General features: G+C 36.4%; 1 protein-coding gene across 6 annotated transcripts in view; it reads right to left on the bottom strand.

The window, feature by feature from the left end:
• PHF3 (PHD finger protein 3) overlaps positions 1–22,871 on the bottom strand; it is an 85,809-nt gene that overhangs the window by 21,933 nt on the left and 41,005 nt on the right. For 3 of the 6 annotated variants that reach the window (XM_050788641.1, XM_050788642.1, XM_050788638.1), the window contains 4 exons: positions 20,709–20,901; positions 19,568–19,729; positions 7,747–9,529; positions 1,207–1,513 (listed from right to left, as the gene is read on the bottom strand). In XM_050788641.1, coding sequence (XP_050644598.1) covers positions 1,207–1,513; positions 7,747–9,529; positions 19,568–19,709 — 2,232 coding nt within the window. In that variant the 5' untranslated portion in view covers positions 19,710–19,729; positions 20,709–20,901. The remainder of the gene's footprint in view (positions 1–1,206; positions 1,514–7,746; positions 9,530–19,567; positions 19,730–20,708; positions 20,902–22,871) is intronic. The other 3 variants (XM_050788636.1, XM_050788637.1, XM_050788639.1) reach the window with 1 other exon arrangement.

Here is a 22,871-nt window from a genome sequence, read left to right as displayed (position 1 = left end):
CATACATGGCCAAGAAGTTGTACATAAGAGGTGATTATTAATACTAGTTAATAACAGAAGTTTTCCAAATACATGCTATAAACTGTTCTCACTGTGGCTCTTAAAGCCATATTATCAATTACTTTAAGGATCAAATCAACAAAGTAACAACACGTATCAGAAGGACAGAATCTGATTCTCAAAAAGTCTTGACAGAAAAAAAATATTAGATGCCACAAGAATGTGGCAAACTAGAACTTAATCCAGATTTGGCATACAAGGAGTGCCTGAAAGAAATGGATTTGTAAATAATAGGTAAGATACTGCAGAACACATCCTCATGCTCTTCAACCTAAATTAACTTCCATATCATGTTGTAGAGAAATTAGTTTTAATAAGGAGGCTTCAATTCAGGGATGTAAATTTCAGCTCAAACTGATGAACTTTCTAACAATTAGATGCTTAAAAATGAAGATGTATCCCCTTGCAATGGATTTCAAACAGAAACTAGATCATCACTTCCTAGAAATGTTGTAGGGCATATTAATAAATCAAAATGGTTGGACTAAAAGATTTCCAAAGTTCCAACTATAAAATTCATGTTCTTTGTGTTTTGGATTATAATTGCCTAACCACATACATGTGTTGCCACTGTGTTTCCTCTCTAGCAGTATTCTATAAGAGTAACAAATTAATGATTAAAAAAGTGATAGGTAATAAAAAGGTAGACAATGAGGAAAGAAAATTTAATCAGATAAAATGATGTGTCCTTTACACATTTCTCCTATTAAAGCCTAAATATCTTGAAATTTCTATTTAGAAAATACTTTCGGAAGGTAGTCAAAAAATAATGTCAAATGTTCAAAGGGCTGGTAGATATTTATGGACTGAAAAGCTTTTCTAAAGAAACTTAGCAAGCACAATTTACACTTAACGGCCACAAGATCCACACACATCCTACAACAGAAAATTCAAGTACCAAACTAAGGGCTAGAAATGGCATAAAAGACGGTAAGAGATAAGGTCTGCATATTCTAAAAGTCACTATCTGGTTTCACCAAGACTGCCAAAAAATTTTAAATAAAAACCTATTCACTTTCATGGAACACTAAATTTGAAAATGTAAAAGAACATTAAAACTTCTACAGAGAAATTTCAAAATTACTGCAGCCAGTCCATACAAAAAGCTCTTAAATAAACAAAATAATGCATTAATGAAGAGCTCACCCGTTTTAAAATTTTGACCTTGTGCTTCACTGTATCATCTATATATTTGGTTCTATCATTTGCTGTGTGTTTTGATAATCCAAGCTTTTCACACTCCATTGTTTTATCTTCACTATGGAATTCAACTGTAGCTTGGTTTTCCAAAGTATCTGGATCTAATATTTCAGTCTTTTTGTCTTCTTCAGCACAACATTTTACACAGACATATTCTTTGTCTTCCTCGCCCATCTGTTGTGCTTGAGAAAGACTTAACCCAACACAATCACCATGAAACCAGTCATCACATCTCCCACAGCCAACCATAAACCTGGAAAACAGAACACCAAAAAACTTTTATCCCTTTTTTTAACAAGAAAATCTATGTCAAAAATGAGGCTAAATTAAATTTTCAATATTTGATTTCTGAAACTTTGCATGTTTTCCATCTCTATCCATAAGTTCAACATACAGCAAGTTTTCAAAGAAAATAATATTCCATTAAAATGATACCTTTAAGACCTCAAATATTTCTCCTCTGGTATGAATGGGAAAATGCTGGGGGAGGGAGGGGCAATAAACCATCAGGAAGAAAAGACAACTGGCCTTTGTCAGTCTTGAATACTATAAAGAATAACAAAGTATAGACTAACAATAAATTTCTCCACTGAGAAGGGTGATAAAATCTTGGTAATAATTTCATCACAGACAATCCATCAACATTACAGCTACCTACCCCACCACAGACGTGAAATCATACATAAAATTGGGAAGAACTGTTTATCCAACGAATCGTTTTAAATAAAAAACTAACAATAGCAACAGAAACAGAGCTCAAAAGCTAGCATGATGAAGCCTCTCAAACTGTTTATTAGTCATCTTACCCAGATAACCTCAAAATATCCTGGTTCATGGTGTCACGCTGATTCAGCTAAAGAATATTTTTCTGTACTTTTAAGTTCAAAGGACTTCCTTACTAATTACCATGTGTTTTAGATTTGTTTTCCAAATAAAGATCACTATTCTATCTTAACATAAAAATATTAGTACTTGGGTTGGATTTAATTCCCAATTTTCTTATAAAAGTTTTCCCATCATTGTCTTTTAGCTAAATAATAACTTCACTAACCAATAGGACAACTCCAGGGATGTGAGATGTATGACTCTAAAAAAGCTTCCATCTTCCCAGTTTAAAAGGAGTACCTATAACTACCTTTGAAAATAATGGCAAATGAGATATATACACAGTGATTTAATTTACGTGCTTTTTAACCCATTGTTAGGAAAGCTGCAATGCTCATTTCAGACATCCATCCTTAACTTTGCCCTTTTTTTCTTCAGGCTAGCAATTTATGACACAGATGAAAGACTTAGGATTTAGGTAAATACTTTAACAATCTAAAGACCGTGCTGCTGATTTTAATAGTGGCACCACCAATAGTGCCAAACTCCTCTCAAAAAGCTGTAGTCCAAGAGAGAGGATATTGAAAGTAACACACTGGGTAATATGGCCAACTCAAAATATACCAGAGGTACTGTTTTAATGTTAGAACTGTAAAAACTACAACAGTGAGTTCCAATCCTTAGTGTTTTTAAAGTCTTGCCAAATACCTCACTCCTCAATAGCAGCACTTCCTTTTCTTCTTCCTCATGTGCTTATTGTGTATAAAACCACTACTATGCCTTGAGACTTGACTTCATCACATCTCTAATTTATCATTCTTTATCCTTGCTGGTAATGCCTGTGCTAGCTTTAGCAGGTTAAGTCCTCATCTCCCTAGGGATTAATTTGATTTGAAAAAAATAATACAGAATATTTGGGGTTGACAAGCAAGGAAACTTTCGAACAATGTAACATATGTTTGGAAGACAGAAGTAATTCCTACAGGTTTGAGATTTTTGATGGGCCCGTAACGATACAGATATTCTAGCAAAAGGGGAAAAACAGTTTGAAATGCAGGTGTTTAAAAGTTCTCCCACTTCAGGTTGCAAAGTTAAGATATTAAAGATGATTATTTGTAATGAGCATCGTAAATTTCCTAACAATGGGTTAACTGCTATTTCTTGAAAGCAACTGTCTAATATGAATGTTTCTGAAATGCTGAAGGAAAGCTAATAATTTCCCTTTACTTCCATAATTAAAGGTATATTAAGATTTCTTCAAAGCAAGTCTGGGATAGTTTCAGTGAGACAAGACTTAAAAACCTACAGTACAAATCATGCTATTGTCCCAAATCCAAACCTAAAGGTCAAAATATAAAGCACATATCAAGGAATTTTCACATTTTTATTTGACAACCAGGCAAGAGTGGTTTGATGATCGTGAAATTTATCAAGCAACTATTTCAATGAGCCTCATTTCAAGTTTACTTTGGAAATGTCTCATTCAAACTTGAGAGGCTATGAAAAGCAAAACTCTAGTGCCATCTACAGATATATCTTAATAGTTTATATTACAGTTTAAAAAATGCAGTTATATAAAATTTTCTGAGAAATCAAGAAAAAAATGGCATCAACAGAAACAATTTCCACATGTCCTAGAGATAAATTCACTTGAAAATGAAATTGATAACCAAAAATGTCCTATATGGATCACTTTAAGGTCTAAAACATGGAAGTACTAAGAACATTTTAAACCACATTTAAAAAAACAGAAAAGATGGCCTATCACATAAAGAGAATATATTTTCTTTCCTTTTCATGCTGTTACTCTACTTTAAAAACATGGGAATGTGGGGAGTATGGAGTAAGGGAGAGAGTAGCTAGAGTGGTTGTAACTAACAATTACTCTACCACTTTCTGCCCCGTCCTTAAATTTCTAATTACCAAGAGGAAAGAAGGAAAAGGCTACACCCTAGATGTTAAATCTTTTACTATAAAATCAGTGTTGTGTGGAGTTTAGCTGTGGATCAATTAACTGGACCAAGTCAGTATGAATCATTTAATTGGAAGAGTTATAAGCAATATTTATGCTGTCTTTTCCTACTATCACATGTTCACATACAATAAACTAAAAAAACTAAACTAGACCTACTAAAGAGAATTAAAAACTATTATCTTTTTGGCATGAGCAAAATTTTCAAGTTTCTTCAAAGTTAAACTACAGAGATAGCATCGACAACTCCTCTCTTAACAAATTCATCATAAATTCACTAACATCGTAAGCATTTCAAGATGGGCCTCCAGTTCTGGTGTTCCCTTTTAAGTAACAGACTAGACCATGTTACTGTGTGTGTGTGAGAGACAGAGACTGACTCACTCTCCTAAGATGAAAAAATTCTATTTCACATAAACATTAAATCATTTTTGTTACTAACAATCTGCAGAGAAAAGCAGAATTATTTGTTCTAGAAGTTTCTTCTCAGCAGTTTTCTTGTTTGAAAGCTATAAATCCATTTTCTGTTTGTTTTTTAAATATTATCTGATATACTAGTCTTCTACAATTGGGGCCAAGGAAGTGTAATGCAAACTAAAAACTCAACCATCTTCTGGAGAAGTAGAAAAATAGAAACCACAAGGTAAATAATATGAAAAAACTAAGACTTCCTCCTTACAAAATGCCAACTGACTTACATTTAAAAGAAGTTCAAAAATTGTATTAATTTAAAAATTAGAGGATTAAATAATCTGGTCTTTAAAATCATATATCTTTGGTGTAAGTTTGAATCATGAAAATAAATGGAAGCAACAAAAACCTAGCATGATATGTTGCCTCTTTAAGGATCTACTGTCTTTAGGATATGTATAGAAGTTGCTTATGATTAATATCACATCTAGCCATGACACAGCTATATTACAAAATATAATTTCCAACTGGGAGCACACACAAGGAAGCTAACTTCAACTGCAATATGTAAAAAAAATGATAACGCATTAATATAGTCTTCACAGAAGCAAAGCTGTTTCAAGTGATAGAAAATGTGTCATATTAACAAACAGCTTTCAATGTATCTAGTGCATGAAATCAAAGAGAAGGATCAAAATTATTTCCAAATATGCCCTTTCTAATAAATTTATATTCTTACACAAGGATTAAAATAGGAAAATTACAAGCTGCATGACAGGTGCATTTTTTGAGGTAAACAAAATGTATACAAGCACAATGTATAAAAGTAGTAGGATCACAGTAGTAGTGAAGGCTAGTTAATACGTAAAAACAACAATCAGCTGGGCACCATGGCTTGTGCCTGTAATCCCAGCACTTTGGGAGGCTGAGGTGGGCAGATCACCTGAGGCCAGGAGTTCAAGACCAGCCTGGTCAACATGTAGAGAAACCCCATCTCTACAAATATACGAAATAAGCCGGGCATGGTGGCGCTTGCCTGTAATCCCAGCTACTTGGGAGGCTGAGGCAGGAGAATCGCTTGAACTCAGGAGGTGGAGTTTGCAGTCAGCCAAGATCACGCCACTGCACTCCAGCCTGGGCAACAGTGAGACTTCGTCTCAAAAAAAAAAAAAGAAAAAAAGAAAAAGGAAAAGAAAAAAACAATTATATAGGCTTTTTTTATTCACAAAATTGAAGTAATCAAAAATGCTTTCAAAATTGTTTCCAATGTTAACATATATTATTCACATCAATTACAGAGTGTAAACCCAAAATCTCTATGCACCTAACATTCTAAGTCATTCTACAGACTGAAGCAAAAACACTCTAGATTCTATACAGTAGATCCAAAAGGTGGCAGCAGGTAAACAACAACAACAAAGGGACTAACACCTACTCTTCAATTTAGGAAAATTATTAAACGTTGGTGAAGCAAGAGTCATCATTAAAAAGCCTGGGTGAACTCCTGAAGACTGGACTGGAAGTTTATCTACAAGGTTAGTAAGTTACATTATAACTTACTAACATGGCTTCCAACTCTATGCCAAAGTTTCACTTTAGAAATTCATTTACTTAAGGAACCTATTCCATCTCTCTGCCCACGTGACAGTATGATAATTTTTTAAATATTCTGGCAGAAAGAAAAAGGCTAGTTTAAAGGAGCACTTAAAAGTACCACCTAACTCTTCATTCTTCGCCTGAAAACAGCAGGCCCACTTCAGAACATTTGAGTAAGGTGTTTATTTATTTACGGAAACAGAGTCTCACACTTTGTCACCAGCTGGACTGCAGTGGCTCGATCTCGGCTCACTGCAACCTCCATTTCTCAGGTTCAAGTGGTTTCATGCCTCAGTCTCCCATGTAGCTGGGATTACAGGCATGCAATAGCTAACTTTTGCATTTTTAGTAGACACGGGGTTTCACCATGTTGGCCAGGCTGGTCTCAAACTCCTGACCTCAAGTGATCTGCCTACCGCCCACCTCAGCCTCCCAAAATGCTGGATTACAGGCGTGCACCACTGCGCCCGGCCAAGTAAGGTGTTTTAAAGAAAAAAACATATAATTAAGAGCATGTAAGTGACAGTGAATGTAGCACTGTATTCAAACAAGTGACAGCTTTTAAAAACTGGAATATACTGTTATAAACTAACCCTTGACGCTAAAAACAGGCCATGGGCTGGATCACAAATGAAGAAATACTTTGCCATAAAACTTACACAATGGCCCCAACATCTCCTTTCCAAACTCCCCAATCACCCTATCACCATCAAAATAGTAACACACTTTACTAAATTGTCCCTCCCTAAAGAGTTTCATTTTTATGTACTAAGATAGTGCTGGGAAAAATCACTCTAACAGTTTCATGAATAAGGATAGTAAGAAAATAATATACAAATTATAATGTTATTTTATCATATCAGCATTGAAAGAAGTTCCAACAGCAATATGAACACTTGAACAGAATAATCTTGTAGCTGCAAACTCCACTTCATCTCTTGCTTTCCTTTTCTTAAAAAGCTAACAAAAACACATTGAGGATTGAGGGGTGCAGTGTCATAAGACTACAAATCACTGAATACTAGAAAGAATGATGAAAATCAGTGCTAAAATCATCTCTAAAATTTTAAGAGACTAGAATTCACAAAAAAATTATTTAAAACATTCAAAAAAAGAAATGCATGTTTTCACTCTACTCCATGTTGACCTGGGTAATCTAACAATTGTTTAGCTATCAAATTTCACTGCAAGATAAAGTTTGATAGTTATGAAATGATAGTGTTAGGTCTTTAATGTGTTTAAGAAAAAAAAAAAAAACTTCAAAAGAAAAATAAAATTTCCATTATGACCTTCATACTTTATTACTATTTCTTCTCACACCAAATAAAATAATATATAACTTAGACCCAAAGCAGTGTAACAATTTTCTAATTACCAAGAAGCATTTGGCTTTTTTGCAGATGCAGTGGCTAAATTACACTGTTCAACCTGTGACAATAACAAAATATTTCCATGTATGTCAGCTGTTGGCCAGACTATGTTTTTTTAAATGTTCTAGGATGATACATTTGTAAATTCAGTAGATCCATCTATCATTTATCCAAGACTGATGAAGTTTTTTGTTTTTGCACAGGTCTGTGTATCAAATAATGTCTTTAAAACAATTCTCACATTAATCCCACCCCCCAAAAAAACAATTTCTCTTCAATGTACACATCACTCATACACACATACACACACACCTGTTGCCATGGGGTTTTTTGCAAAACCCACACTGCTTGCTGGGAGTCCACATATATTTGCTTTCAAATGAGGAGCTATGATCAGAGCCTTCTCTTTTTATGGTAGCTATGTTATCTGGAATGAACAATGGTGGCTCATCTAAAGAAAAACTTCTGCTGCTTCTTCTTTGGCGGGGTTGTAGGTTCTTCTCAGGTTTTTTCAGTTTCAGTTTATCCTCTTCCTTAAAATGCTCAGTGCCTGGGTGTTCAAGCTCTTCCTTCACGTGACTATTGGTTTTCATTGCTAGGGCCTGTTGCTGAGGTTTATGAAACTGTTTCTGGCTGGAATGTGATACATGTCCAGTTTGTGCAGGATGATGAGGTTCTTTCAAGCAACCAGGATGAGCATGTGACTTATCACTCAAAGAATGAGTTAAGGGCTTGAAAATTTGTACTACAGTTTGGTCCTGTAACGTTTTTTTCAATACAGAATGAGCTTGGTTTTTCACAGATTTAACCCCAGAATTGCAACTCTGAATCTTTGGCTCCTTATCAATTTGTTTTTTTCTGACTTTGACTGGCCTATGAAAATTTTGCTGAGATTCTGGTTCATCAGTATTTCGTTTCACACTTTTGACATTAACTTTAGTTTTGCTATGCATTACTTCATACTTTGCTGCAACAATTTTCTTCGGAGTCTCTGTGGTCATGTTTTGCTTAGAATGAATTACAGGTTTTGGATGTTTGGATTTTACAGTTTTTGACTCTAAGTAAGAAACGCTACTTGACTGGCTGTTTCTGTCATCCTGAAGGTTTGCTGTTTCATGTGACTCTATTTTAGTACTTTCTATAGCATTCAACTGTTTTGAATTTTGGTCAGGCACATCACAAATAGCATTTTCCAAAATATTACTTTCTGGTTCAAAAGTACTAGTATCAACCACCTCTAAGTTTGATTTATTAAACTCAGTGTTCTCCAACTGTCTATTAGACTTTGCATCTTCACAATAACCCAATGGTTCAATTTTATCTCTTTCAAAGGTGTTCTCAGTTTTATCAGCAATATCCATGGTATCCCTCAATTCCAAATTACACTCAGTCACTTCATCCACACAACTAGGCAAACCTACAAGGCTATTTTCTGTCTTATTTGGATTTGCACAAGCATCACCACTAGAACTATCAGAAGATCCAGGGTCTTCAAGAATATGGTCATCTTCATGGGATAATTTTACTGTCTCCTTTGATTCTTGTTCAACTTTTCTTGTTGCTATCATTTCTTCAACAACAGTCTCATCTGTTTTACCTGAAATGGAATCATTCTGTTCATGTTCTTCTTTATCTGAAAACTTAAACAATGGGCTACCAACAGGCTTGGCTTTACATTCCATCAGAGCTTCATTTTTCTTTTCTCCAATAGTAACACAAGTCTCTGAAAGAAGTGAACAAGTTAATTCATGAGATGGTACATCTGCTTCTCCCTGATTATTACACTTATGCTTAGAATCTAATCCATCTTCATCCTTCATTTCAAGACAAGATGACACTGAAGAATGACTTGAAGACACTGATACTTCAGGTACCACTTCAATTTGTCCACTATTTCGGCTGCTCCTTCTATTCTCCTTATGGTACTCAGGTTTCAGTGGTGTACAAACTTCTTCTTTAACCTGACTCCTTTCTGGCTGTTTCACTCCTGCTTTAGGGGTAGATACAGTCTTCCCAGATGGTTTTTTTGTGTTACTTAATGGTGCTGCATTTGAACGCTTGGCAATAGTGCTCTGCCGCAAACTTCTTACTTGTTCTATCACAAGGGAAAAAAATAAATAAAAATACTTAGCTATATTGTCATGTGTTTTTATTTCAGTACAATTTAGAATATATCACTTCTTTATCCTGAGCTATAATTTTCTCAACAAAAATGTATTGAACAGTACTCATAATGGTGATATTATATATATACATATATGTAATTTAACAAATGTCATATTTTATATTTATCAAACTTCTCTGAATTCTAGCAGGGGGAAAAGCCCCTAAAAAATTCAGACTAATATTATACCTTATTAAAAGAAATGTTTTCATCAAATCTCTTTTCCACAGAAAGTAACCTAGGGTGAAGTAAGTAAAATGAGCTTCCTTTACCATTCATGCCCATATTAAAGCAAGACCATCATGCATTGTTAAACATTAAATATTTCTAACTATATAAAACCAAATAAATTCCAGTGCTAATGAAATCTGAACTAAAAACCTCCTATCACAAAACAGGATCTGTGCGAGTTTCAAAATACAGCCTCAAACAGATTCTAATTCCTTTATCAATGTGCTTCCCTTCGGTCACCATTTTAGCATTAAAGCTATTCCTAAGAAATGACATCTACACAGAGTACCACACACAGTTCATCAAAAAAGAAACACAATTTAAAAGATTTAAACCAAGAAAATATATCGTAAGTATGAAAATAATGTAAAAGCTTCCCACACAATGCTCCTATTAGTCTATTAAATGACAGAGTCTCCTTTCCCTATTCTGATACATCCCCTTCTATCAGGAGAAAGGAGAAACATGAAGAGAGCTAAAAAGAAAGAGAGCTAAATAATTCACTAAGTACAAAAACAACCCACAAACTGAATTTGTCATTTATCACTGAACTGTGAGAATCTTTAAAAAGGTAAATGTCCAGGGCTGCTTGTAGTTCTGATCTAATATTAATAGCACACTTTCATTCTCAAAAGTATGCCTAATTTGAACAATAAATTATATAGTCACCCTAATCTTACAGACCCTTTCTAATTCCCATAGGACTCAACAAAGTATCTGAGTATTAGGTTAAGTACTTAACAATGTTTAAAAATTACTTGGTGGATTATGAACTATTTATCACATGTTCAGTTACATAATTTTTTTAAATAACTAAAATTTTAATAAAGCTTTGTTTCAATATTTAGGTGATTTTTAAAGCTTTAAAGACAGATTATAGTAATTTATAGCTCTACTTTATTCATCCTTGAAATGAAACAAATGAAAGATTTTAACACTCATTACACATTAATAAATAAAGATCTTTTAACACCCAAGCGGTTGCTAAAAATGACAAAAGAATAGTATATTCAACTGTGAAGGATATTCAGATTAAAAAAAGGTTTTCCAATAGTAAGCAAATTATTAAGCAAAGGCTAAAGTCACTTTTTCTCCTCTAAATATTACCTTCCTTAGTTTGAAGCCTGATTCTATAGGCAAAAAAAAATTTATTTTCCTAAAATGTTTATTCTATTCTTTTCATTTCTCAAAGTCACAAGTATATACCAAATAACTAATTTTGAAAATGTATTAAAAACACAGATCAAAGAAAAGATGATGAAATAAATACACGCATCTAAATTTATTCACTTCTCAAAAACCTACTGAAGCTGTAACAGCAGGATCTTTTTTGAAAAATCCAAAAGGCAAGGAAGAACAAGAGAGGAAAAACCAGCAGCAAATTTTGGAAACTAAACAAGAGATGATTACCAAGTAACTCATATAAGATACCCAAAAGTAATAAACACTAGGCTGGCAGTGTTGGCAAAAACTAACATCATTAACACCTCAAAAACCTTTAAGACTTGGTGGTCCCAGATGATTCTAAAGTGGGAATGAAGACAGATGTTTAATACTTAGAAGGGTTGAAAGCTCTTTAAAAGCAGCAGATTTCTAGATCCCTCTTTCCCGTACTCCATTTGTTGGGCAACTGCCCTTCCCTGGTCCTGAGCCAAACCTCGTAGTTTATTCTCTGGAGATAGTAAAGCAAGGTTTCTAGGCTGAAGAACATGAGGCACAGTAGAGACTGGCTGTAAAGTACACTGAAATTTGTAAGATTAAGTGAATCTGTATACACTGAAAGCTGAGAAACCCCAGGCAGTCTCCCTTACGGGTTTCCATAATATGCTAGCAATCTAATAAGTTACGGAAAATAACCTAAATTCTGATATGAAGGGTTCTGCCAAATAACAGTACAGCCAGATTGTTATACACTGACGCTCATAGCTGGTAAAACCCAATCTCCACACTTAGAAGTTTTATAATTTTAGTTCCCTACCCTTAAACATGAGCAATAATCAAGGGTCAGACATTTCAGGAAAGCATCTAGGAAAGACAGAGGCCAAAACCTTTTTAAAAATTTGTTTACAATAATGCAACATGGAGAATTCAGAAACTATGAAAGGAGACAAAAACTATTTAAAACGCCATTAGTATACTGCTTAATAAAGACAAAAGAAGATATTATATCCATGAAACATGAATAGAACACTACAGAAAGGACCATTCTCAAAACAACAAAAGGAACATTTAAGACTCAAAAGTACAAAACTTGACTGAAAAGTTGGAGGATAAATACGAAAAAATTTAAGCACGTAAAAGAAAAATTACAAAGAGGTGGGAAGCAGGCAAAATAAAGAAAACAGAGGGACCAGTACCTGTTATGTAAAAAATAATAAAGTTTACAGAAACCAAGAACAAAATAAAGAGATGAATTAACAATAAAATAATTTGAAAAATTTTCCCAGAATTGAACGATAACATTTTTCGGACTAAGAGGATCTACTGAGTGTCTTGAGCTCCACACACAAAATACACCAAAACCAATACACATCATCATGAAATATCAAAACACCAAAGCTGAAGAGAAAGATTCCCAAACTTCCAGAAGAAATCAGGTAACATACACTCCTACACACACATACACACACACACACACACCCATCAAAATAAACTTCTCAACAACCCTGAAGTTAGAAAAAAATGGAGAACACCTTCAGAATTTCTGAAGGAAAATGATTTCCAACCTTGAATTTTAAGTCCAACCAGACCACGACTCCAGTATGAGACCAGACTAAATACAAGGTAAACATACAAGGTTTAAAAAGTGTATCTCACGACTCCTTTTTCTCACAAAACTACTGAAAGAGGTGCATCACCAAAATAAAAAAGTTGAATCCAAAAAGAGGAAACAGGAACTACAACAAAAGCACAAAGCACAGACTTTCAGAAAAATGGTTAAGGGAGATCCCTGAACAGTTTTGCATCAGGCTCATAGGACTAACAAGAGTCTGTCTACATAAGAGGGAATCAGAAGGCTCCAAGAGGTATTTTCAATAAAATGGATATGACAGAATACCTGAAATACACAAATATCTTTAAGGTATTTGTGTATTTAGTCAACTGGTAGAGAAGTTATAGTATAACTGCCAGTATGTACACACTAAACAACTGAGAAACTAAAACAAATCAGAAAAACAAGTTATACAAGAAAAGTAACTGTAGTTTCTTAAATAGATCATCTCTAACAGCATATTACTCATAGTAACATAATTACCATCGATCTAACAAAATTATATAGTGGAAAAATGGAAAAGATGTTCTTTTTGGTGATGAGAACAAGTAGCAGGAAGAAAATCATCCAGAGTGGAAAGTCAATAGATGGATGAATAATAAATCAGAATCATCAAAAAACAGCAACATATGCATGTTACCTAGAGATATAAAGGTAAATACCGAAAAAACAGCAACAAAAAAAAATTAAACCAATGGGCGGAGCAAGATGGCCGAATAGGAACAGCTCCAGTCTCCAGCTCCCAGCGCGAGCAACACAGAAGACAGGTGATTTCTGCATTTTCAACTGAGGTACTGGGTTCATCTCACTAGGGAGTGCCCAACAATCAGTGCTGGTCAGCTGTTGCAGCCCCACCAGCTAGAGCTGAAGCAGGGAAGCGCAAGGGGGAAGGGAATCCCTTTTCCTAGCCAGAGGAACTGAGAGACACAACACCTGGAAAATTGGGTAACTCCCACACCAATACTACGCTTTAAGCAAACGGGTACACCAGGAGATTATATCCCAAACCTGGCTGGGAGGGTCCCACGCCCACGGAGCCTTCCTCATTGCTAGCATAGCAGTCTGCGATCTACCGGCAAGGCAGCAGCGAGGCTGGGGGAGGGGCGTCCACCATTGCTGAGGCTTAAGTAGGTAAACAAAGCCCTGGGAAGATCGAATTGGGTGGCGCTCACAGCAGCTCAAGGAGGCCTGCCAGTCTCTGTAGACTCCACCTCTGGGGACAGGGCACAGCTAAACAACAACAACAACAACAACAACAAAAAGCAGCAGAAACCTCTGCAGATGCAAACAACTCTGTCTGACAGCTTTGAAGACAGCAGTGGATCTCCCAACACGGAGGTTGAGATCTGAGAACAGACAGACTGCTCAAGTGGGTCCCTGACCCCTGAGTAACCTAACTGGGAGACATCCTCCACTAGGGGCAGACCGACACCCCACACCTCAGACGGTGGAGTACACCCCTGAGAGGAAGCTCCCAAAGCAAGAATCAGACACGGACACTCGCTATTCAGCAGTATTCTATCTTCTGCAGCCTCTACTGCTGACACCCACGCAAACAGGGTCTGGAGTGGACCTCAAGCAATCTCCAACAGACCTACAGCTGAGGGTCCTGACTGTTAGAAGGAAAACTAACAAACATGAAGGACACCCACACCAAAACCCCATCACTACGTCACCATCATCAAAACCAGAGGCAGATAAAACCACAAAGATGGGGAAAAAGCAGGGCAGAAAAGCTGGAAATTCAAAAAATTAGAGAGCATCTCCCCCTCCAAAGGAACGCAGCTCATCGCCAGCAACGGATCAAAGCTGGATGGAGAATGACTTTGACGAGATGAGAGAAGAAGGCTTCAGTCCATCAAACTTCTCAGAGCTAAAGGAAGAATTACGTACCCAGCGCAAAGAAACTAAAAATCTTGAAAAATGAGTAGAAGAATTGATAACCAGAATAATTAACGCAGAGAAGGCCATAAACGAACGGACAGAGATAAAAACCATGACACAAGAAATACATGACAAATGCACAAGCTTCAGTAACCGACTCGATCAACTGGAAGAAAGAGTATCAGCGATTGAGGATAAAATGAATGAAATGAAGCGAGAAGAGAAATCTAAAGAAAAAACAAGAAAAAGAAATGAACAAAACCTGCAAGAAGTATGGGATTATGTAAAAAGACCAAATCTACGTCTAATTGGGGTGCCTGAAAGTGAGGGGGAAAATGGAACCAAGCTGGAAAACACTCTTCAGGATATCATCCAGGAGAACTTCCCCAACCTAGTAGGGCAGGCCAACATTCAAATTCAGGAAACACAGAGAATGCGACAAAGATACTCCTCGAGAAGAGCAACTCCAAGACACATAATTGCCAGATTCACCAAAGTTGAAATGAGGGAAAAATCTTAAGGGCAGCCAGAGAGAAAGGTCGGGTTACCCACAAAGGGAAGCCCATCAGACTAACAGCAGATCTCTCAGCAGAAACTCTACAAGCCAGAAGAGAGTGGGGGCCAATATTCAACATTCTTAAAGAAAAGAAGAGACCCTGAAGGAAGCACTAAATATGGAAAGGAACAACTGGTACCAGCCATTGCAAAAACATGCCAAAATGTAAAGACCATCGAGGCTACGAAGAAACTGCATCAACTAACGAGCGAAATAACCAGTTAATATCATAATGGCAGGATCAAGTTCACACATAACAATATTAACCTTAAATGTAAACGGACTAAATGCTCCAATTAAAAGACACAGACTGGCAAACGGGATAAAGAGTCAAGACCCATCAGTCTGCTGTATTCAGGAGACCCACCTCACATGCAGAGACACACATAGGCTCAAAATAAAGGGATGGAGGAAGATCTACCAAGCAAATGCAGAACAAAAAAAAGCAGGGGTTGCAATACTAGTCTCTGATAAAACAGACTTTAAACCATCAAAGATCAAAAGAGACAAAGGAGGCCATTACATAATGGTAAAGAGATCAACTCAACAGGAAGAGCTAACTATCCTAAATATATATGCACCCAATACAGGAGCACCCAGATTCATAAAGCAAGTCCTTAGAGACTTACAAAGAGACTTAGACTCCCATACAATAATAATGGGAGACTTCAACTGCCCACTGTCAACATTAGACAGATCAACGAGACAGAAAGTTAACAAGGATATCCAGGAATTGCAACAAGCAGACCTAACAGACATCTATAGAACTCTCCACCCCAAATCAACAGAATATACGTTCTTCTCAGCACCACATCACACTTATTCCAAAATTGACCACATAATTGGAAGTAAAGCACTCCTCAGCAAATGTACAAGAACAGAAATTATAACAAACTGTCTCTCAGACCACAGTGCAATCAAACTAGAACTCAGGACTAAGAAACTCAATCAAAACCGCTCAACTCCATGGAAACTGAATAACCTGCTCCTGAATGACTACTGGGTACATAACGAAATGAAGGCAGAAAAAAAGATGTTCTTTGAAACCAACGAGAACAAAGATACAACATACCAGAATCTCTGGGACACATTTAAAGCAGTGTGTAGAGGGAAATTTATAGCACTAAATGCCCACAAGAGAAAGTAGGAAAGATCTAAAATTGACACTCTAACATCACAATTAAAAGAACTAGACAAGCAAGAGCAAACACATTCAAAAGCTAGCAGAAGGCAAGAAATAACTAAGATCAGAGCAGAATTGAAGGAGATAGAGACATAAAAAACCCTCCAAAAAATCAATGAATCCAGGAGTTGGTTTTTAGAAAAGATCCACAAAATTGATAGACCGCTAGCAAGACTAATAAAGAAGAAAAGAGAGAAGAATCAAATAGACGCAATAAAAAATGATAAAGGGGATATCACCACTGACCCCACAGAAATACAAACTACCATTAGAGAATACTATAAACACCTCTACGCAAATAAACTAGAAAATCTAGAAGAAATGGATAATTTCCTGGACACTTACACTCTTCCAAGACTAAACCAGGAAGAAGCTGAATCCCTGAATAGACCAATAACAGGCTCTGAAATTGAGGCAATAATTAATAGCCTACCTACCAAAAAAAGTCCAGGACCAGATGGATTCACAGCTGAATTCTACCAGAGGTACAAGGAAGAGCTGGTACCATTCCTTCTGAAACTATTCCAATCAATAGAAAAAGAGGGAATCCTCCCTAACTCATTTTATGAGGCCAACATCATCCTGATACCAAAGCCTGGCAGAGACACAACAAAAAAAGAGAATTTTAGACCAATATCCCTGATGAACATCAATGCAAAAATCCTCAATAAAATACTGGCAAACCGGATCCAGCAGCACATCAAAAAGCTTATCTACCATGATCAAGTGGGCTTCATCCCTGGGATGCAAGGCTGGTTCAACATACGCAAATAAACGTAATCCAGCATATAAACAGAACCAAAGACAAAAACCACATGATTATCTCAATAGATGCAGAAAAGGCCTTTGACAAAATTCAACAGTCCTTCATGCTAAAAACGCTCAATAAATTCGGTATTGATGGAATGTATCTCAAAATAATAAGAGCTATTTATGACAAACCCACAGCCAATATCATACTGAATGGGCAAAAACTGGAAAAATTCCCTTTGAAAACTGGCACAAGACAGGGATGCCCTCTCTCACCACTCCTATTCAACATAGTGTTGGAAGTTCTGGCTAGGGCAATCAGGCAAGAGAAAGAAATCAAGGGTATTCAGTTAGGAAAAGAAGAAGTCAAATTGTCCCTGTTTGCAGATGACATGATTGTATGTTTAGAAAACCCCATTGTCTCAGCCCAAAATCTCCTTAAGCTGATAAGAAACTTCAGCAAAGTCTCAGGATACAAAATTAATGTGCAAAAATCACAAGCATTCTTATACACCTGTAACAGACAAACAGAGAGCCAAATCAGGAATGAACTTCTATTCACAATTGCTTCAAAGAGAATAAAATACCTAGGAATCCAACTTACAAGTGATGTGAAGGACCTCTTCAAGGAGAACTACAAACCACTGCTCAGTGAAATAAAAGAGGACACAAACAAATGGAAGAACATACCATGCTCATAGATAGGAAGAATCAATATCGTTGAAATGGCCATACTGCCCAAGGTAATTTATAGATTCAATGCCATCCCCATCAAGCTACCAATGAGTTTCCTCACAGAATTGGAAAAAACTGCTTTAAAGTTCACATGGAACCAAAAAAGAGCCCACATTGCCAAGACAATCCTAAGTCAAAAGAACAAAGCTGGAGGCATCACGCTACCTGACTTCAAACTATACTACAAGGCTACAGTAACCAAAACAGCATGGTACTGGTACCAAAACAGAGATATAGACCAATGGAACAGAACAGAGTCCTCAGAAATAATACCACACATCTATAGCCATCTGATCTTTGATAAACCTGAGAAAAATAAGAAATGGGGAAAAGATTCCCTATTTAATAAATGGCGCTGGGAAAACTGGCTAGCCATAAGTAGAAAGCTGAAACTGGATCCTTTCCTTACTCCTTATATGAAAATTAATTCAAGATGGATTAGAGACCTAATACCATAAAAACCCTAGAAGAAAACCTAGGTAATACCATTCAGGACATAGGCATGGGCAAGGAATTCACGTCTAAAACACCAAAAGCAACGGCAACAAAAGCCAAAATTGACAAATGGGATCTAATTAAACTAAAGAGCTTCTGTACAGCAAAAGAAACTACCATCAGAGAGAACAGGCAACCTACAGAATGGGAGAAAATTTTTGCAATCTACTCATCAGACAAAGGGCTTATATCCAGAACCTACAAAGAACTCAAACAAATTTACAAGAAAAAAACAAACAACCCCATCAAAAAGTGGGCAAAGGATATGAACAGACATTTCTCAAAAGAAGACATTTAGGCAGCCAACAGACACATGAAGAAATGCTCATCATCACTGGCCATCAGAGAAATGCAAATCAAAATCACAATGAGATACCATCTCACACCAGTTAGAATGGCGATCATTAAAAAGTCAGGAAACAACAGGTGCTGGAGAGGATGTGGAGAAATAGGAACACTTTTACACTGTTGGTGGGACTGTAAACTAGTTCAACCGTTATGGAAAACAGTATGGCGATTCCTCAAGGATCTAGAACTAGAAATACCATATGACCCAGCCATCCCTTTACTGGGTATATACCCAAAGGATTATAAATCATGCTGCTATAAAGACACATGCACACTTATGTTTACTGCGGCACTATTCACAATAGCAAAGACTTGGAATCAACCCAAATGTCCATCAGTGACAGACTGGATTAAGAAAATGTGGCACATATACACCATGGAATACTATGCAGCCATAAAAATGGATGAGTTTGTGTCCTTTGTAGGGACATGGATGCAGCTAGAAACCATCATTCTCAGCAAACTATCGCAAGAACAGAAAACCAAACACCGCATGTTCTCACTCATAGGTGGGAACTGAACAATGAGATCACTTAGATTCGAGAAGGGGAACATCACACACCAGGGCCTATCACGGGAGCGGGGTGAGGGATTGCATTGGGAGTTATACCTGATGTAAATGACGAGTTGATGGGTGCTGACGAGTTGATGGGTGCAGCACACCAACATGGCACAAGTATACATATGTAACAAACCTGCATGTTATGCACATGTACCCTAGAACTTAAAGTATAATAAAAAAAATATATATATATCAAAAAACAAACAAAAAAAATTAAACCAGCTCAAAGAGTTACTAGTGGTTTCCTCTGAGGAAGGAGAAATGGGTAGGGTGGGGTGGTGGGTACTGAAAACTTACGGAACACATTGACATGATCTCAAAATTGATTGTCATCAAAATGACTGGATTAGCAAAACATCAAGAAAACATGATTTCTGCTCAGCAGTTTTATAACTTAACACATCTGCCCCTATACCTCTGATTTTCTAGCTAGACCTCTCTGAAAGGATTACCTTGTGCCATTAAACGAGGTGATTTTCTTGGTGATCTCACTGAATTTTCTTCTACCTTGTCCCTTAAGTTCCTGTTAGGTAAAATCAGTTCTTCTTCATCAATGGTATCATTGCCACTTTCTTTAACAACTCCTTCATCCATAATATCGTCAAGACCAACAACTAGAAAAAAACAACAACAAAAGTTAATTTTTAAAAATACTGAGAATGTTAGGCAATTAAAGGCAGCACAGAAAATACTGTGAGATAGTCTCAACGTAACACTACATACTCCTGAAAATCTAGAGTGTGAAATTTTCTAACATGTGAAATTGCCACTACCAAACTCCCAAATCAAGTCAGTTTTACAAACTTCCACCTTGTAAAATAATTAGTCAAAGACAGTATTAGCTATATTATACTCCTTCCTGATTTAGCCTCAAATATCACTTCCATTTATCACTTGCTGACCCCTTGTGAAAGACATGGGTGACTATACCTGGAGTACTCAAGTATCACAACTTTGGTTAAGGTAGTTCAAGAGTTCCATACCCTGAAAAGCTTGATTCTAGGTTCATGCTAGAATCAAAAATTCTACTTCTAACTGGGATCCCAATACTCTACTAAAGACTTTATGCTACATGTATGAAAGCAAGCAATGCAGATGTACTTTTGACTGGTACCAAAAGAAAAAAAAAATGGAAGAAAAAGAAACAGGAAAAAAATGAAAAACATAATGTAACTTCCCCTTCCCCCAAATGCTGGAGAAAACAGTAGATGTTTAATATAGCTATATAATTACATTACCTTTTCCTAGTCAAAAGAGAGACAGAGTCATGTATTTAATTTGTGGGGTGGAGAAAGAATGTAAAAAGACTCAGGAACAGTCAAAGAAATACTAACACCATACTCATATTGTCATTAGGTTTATTTCTGTATAGAACAAATGCCACTTAGCCAACATGTATCAGTAATTCTAAATGTGCAGCTGTATGAAATCTTGCCAAAAAGAATGTGATTATTTAGACCAGAAGGTCTGGATTCAAATCCTTACTAGAACGTTAAAAAAAAAAAAAAAAAAAGAAAAACACCTTGATCAAGTCACTTAACCTCTCTATCAGTTTATCTCTAAAACGAGAATAACAATACCTGTCCTACCTACCTCACAGGGCTGTTGTGAGGATCAAGTGAGATGATGTATGAGAACTCACTCTGTAAACTTTAGAGCACTATACAAATGTTAGTTATTATCTTCATCCTAGGGGTTAGAAGGAACCTCAAGGAGTTATCTAGTCCTCATCTTTGTGTCCAAGTAGAACTTCATTTAAAAGAGCTCAACAAGATAGTGGTCTATCCTAAAATTTAAAGAGAACAAAATTCTTCATAAGTTTACTTTTAAATGACACAATTTTTTTTGAAGAGCAATTTGACAACAAACAGAATCATGAAACTGCTCATATGCTTTGATCAAAATAAATTTAAAAAGAGAGGAAAGAATGGATTGTGAAGAAAAATGCTGATCAGAAAATACAGTGTGATCCTCGTTAGAAACAAACGCACAAATAAAATGCCTGCGTATGTACATTTAGATAGAAAAAAAAAAAGAATGGCAGAAAACAGATGAAAATTTTACCAGTAATCATAGGCAGTAATTCTTATCCATAAACAGATAAGAATATATCTTTTTCCTATTTTCCAAATTTCCTGCTATAAGCATGTATTATAAAAGTAAAAATAGAGCCCATGCTTTTAACCATTATGCTATGCACTAAAAGTTTGGAGAATATGCTTTAGAAAAATTAATCAGGATTCATTTAAGATATAATCTGCGTAAAAACAGGTAGGAAGTCCAGTTAGGTATTCCAATATGATGGAATATTTGTTGCCACACATTCACATACATCCTCAGGTTTTTGTTGATTTTATTTTATTTTATTTTTAAGACGGAGTCTCACTCTGTTGCCCAAGTTGGAGTGCAGTGGTGTGATCTTAGCTCACTGCAATCTCCACCTCCAGGTTCAAGTGACTCTCCTGCCTCAGCCTCCCAAGTAGCTGGGAATACAGGTGTGTGCCATCACGCCCAGCTAATTTTTGTATTTTTAGTAGAGACGGGGTTTTGCCATGTTGGCCAGGCTGGCCTCAAACTCCTAACCTCAGGTGATCCGCCTGCCTTGGCCTTCCAAAGTGCTGGGATTACAGGCATGAGCCACTGCACCCAGCCTCAAAAAGGTTTTGACATTAGATTACAGGTCTACTAAGTTCCTTTAAATACGCAAATTTTAAGACTACTTTTCATTAATTCTGTAGAAAAGCATACACATATATAGTATACACATTACAAAGATGTATAAGAAACATTAATAGGAAAACCGCAACAGACTGTTCAATCGTGATTATCTTTAGTTGTAAGGAATTTTGCCATTGCTGTTGTTTTTTAACCTTCACTATACTTTCTCTGAGTTTTCCAAGTTTTCTATAATGAGCATGTATTCTACAATGTAAACAGGAGAAAAAAGAACCATCCAAAATAGAAAAACAGACCAGGAGAAAAGCCTGATTAATAGTGTTTGTTGACAAGGAGTGAAGTCATGTAATGAATTTTAGAGCTATATTACAAAGCAGAATCAACAGGATTTAGCAAGCCAAATCCAAAGGTCAATTATCAGGTTTTAAATTATTCCATTTCCTAGCAACATCTGACATAGCTGATTCCTCTCCACTTTCTGAATCTTCATTTTTTTCGCTTCACTTCTGGGATATCACATCCTCCCACTTCCCTAGCCACTTATCAACAGCCTTTGATAAAGCCTTTTCTTCCTGCCGACATCTACATATTGAAGGATCCAACAGTTCAGTCCCCCCATCTTTCTTCTTTATCTACACTCATACTCACGTATCCCTTTCACACTCACTTATCCCTAAGGTGATCTTATCCCGGCCCATCTATACTCTGATTCCCACAGGTATCTTCTCCAACCCAAAACTCATGAGACCTTCAGAAGAGTGTAATCTGACATCTTCATTAAGTTGTCCAATAAGTACCTCAAAGTTAACATACCAAAAATAAACACTGATTCTATCAATCCTCCCTCCCCCTCAAAAAACTGTTCCTCCCAAGGTATTCAGAGTAAATGGAACCTCCAATCACCTAGTTCAATTCTAAACCTCAAGAACTGTCCTTAGCTCCTCTCCCCATATCTGACACATCCAAGCTATCAGCATATCCTGCTAGCTTTATCTTCAAAATGTATCACACATCTGACCAGCTAACATTCTACTCCCAAATCACCATCTCTCATCAAGACTGTAACAGCCTCCTAGTGTC

The sequence above is a fragment of the Macaca thibetana genome, chromosome 4 (genome assembly GCF_024542745.1).
Source record: "Macaca thibetana thibetana isolate TM-01 chromosome 4, ASM2454274v1, whole genome shotgun sequence".
NCBI classification, from domain to species: domain Eukaryota; kingdom Metazoa; phylum Chordata; class Mammalia; order Primates; family Cercopithecidae; genus Macaca; species Macaca thibetana.
This window is presented reverse-complemented; position numbering and strand designations above follow the sequence as displayed.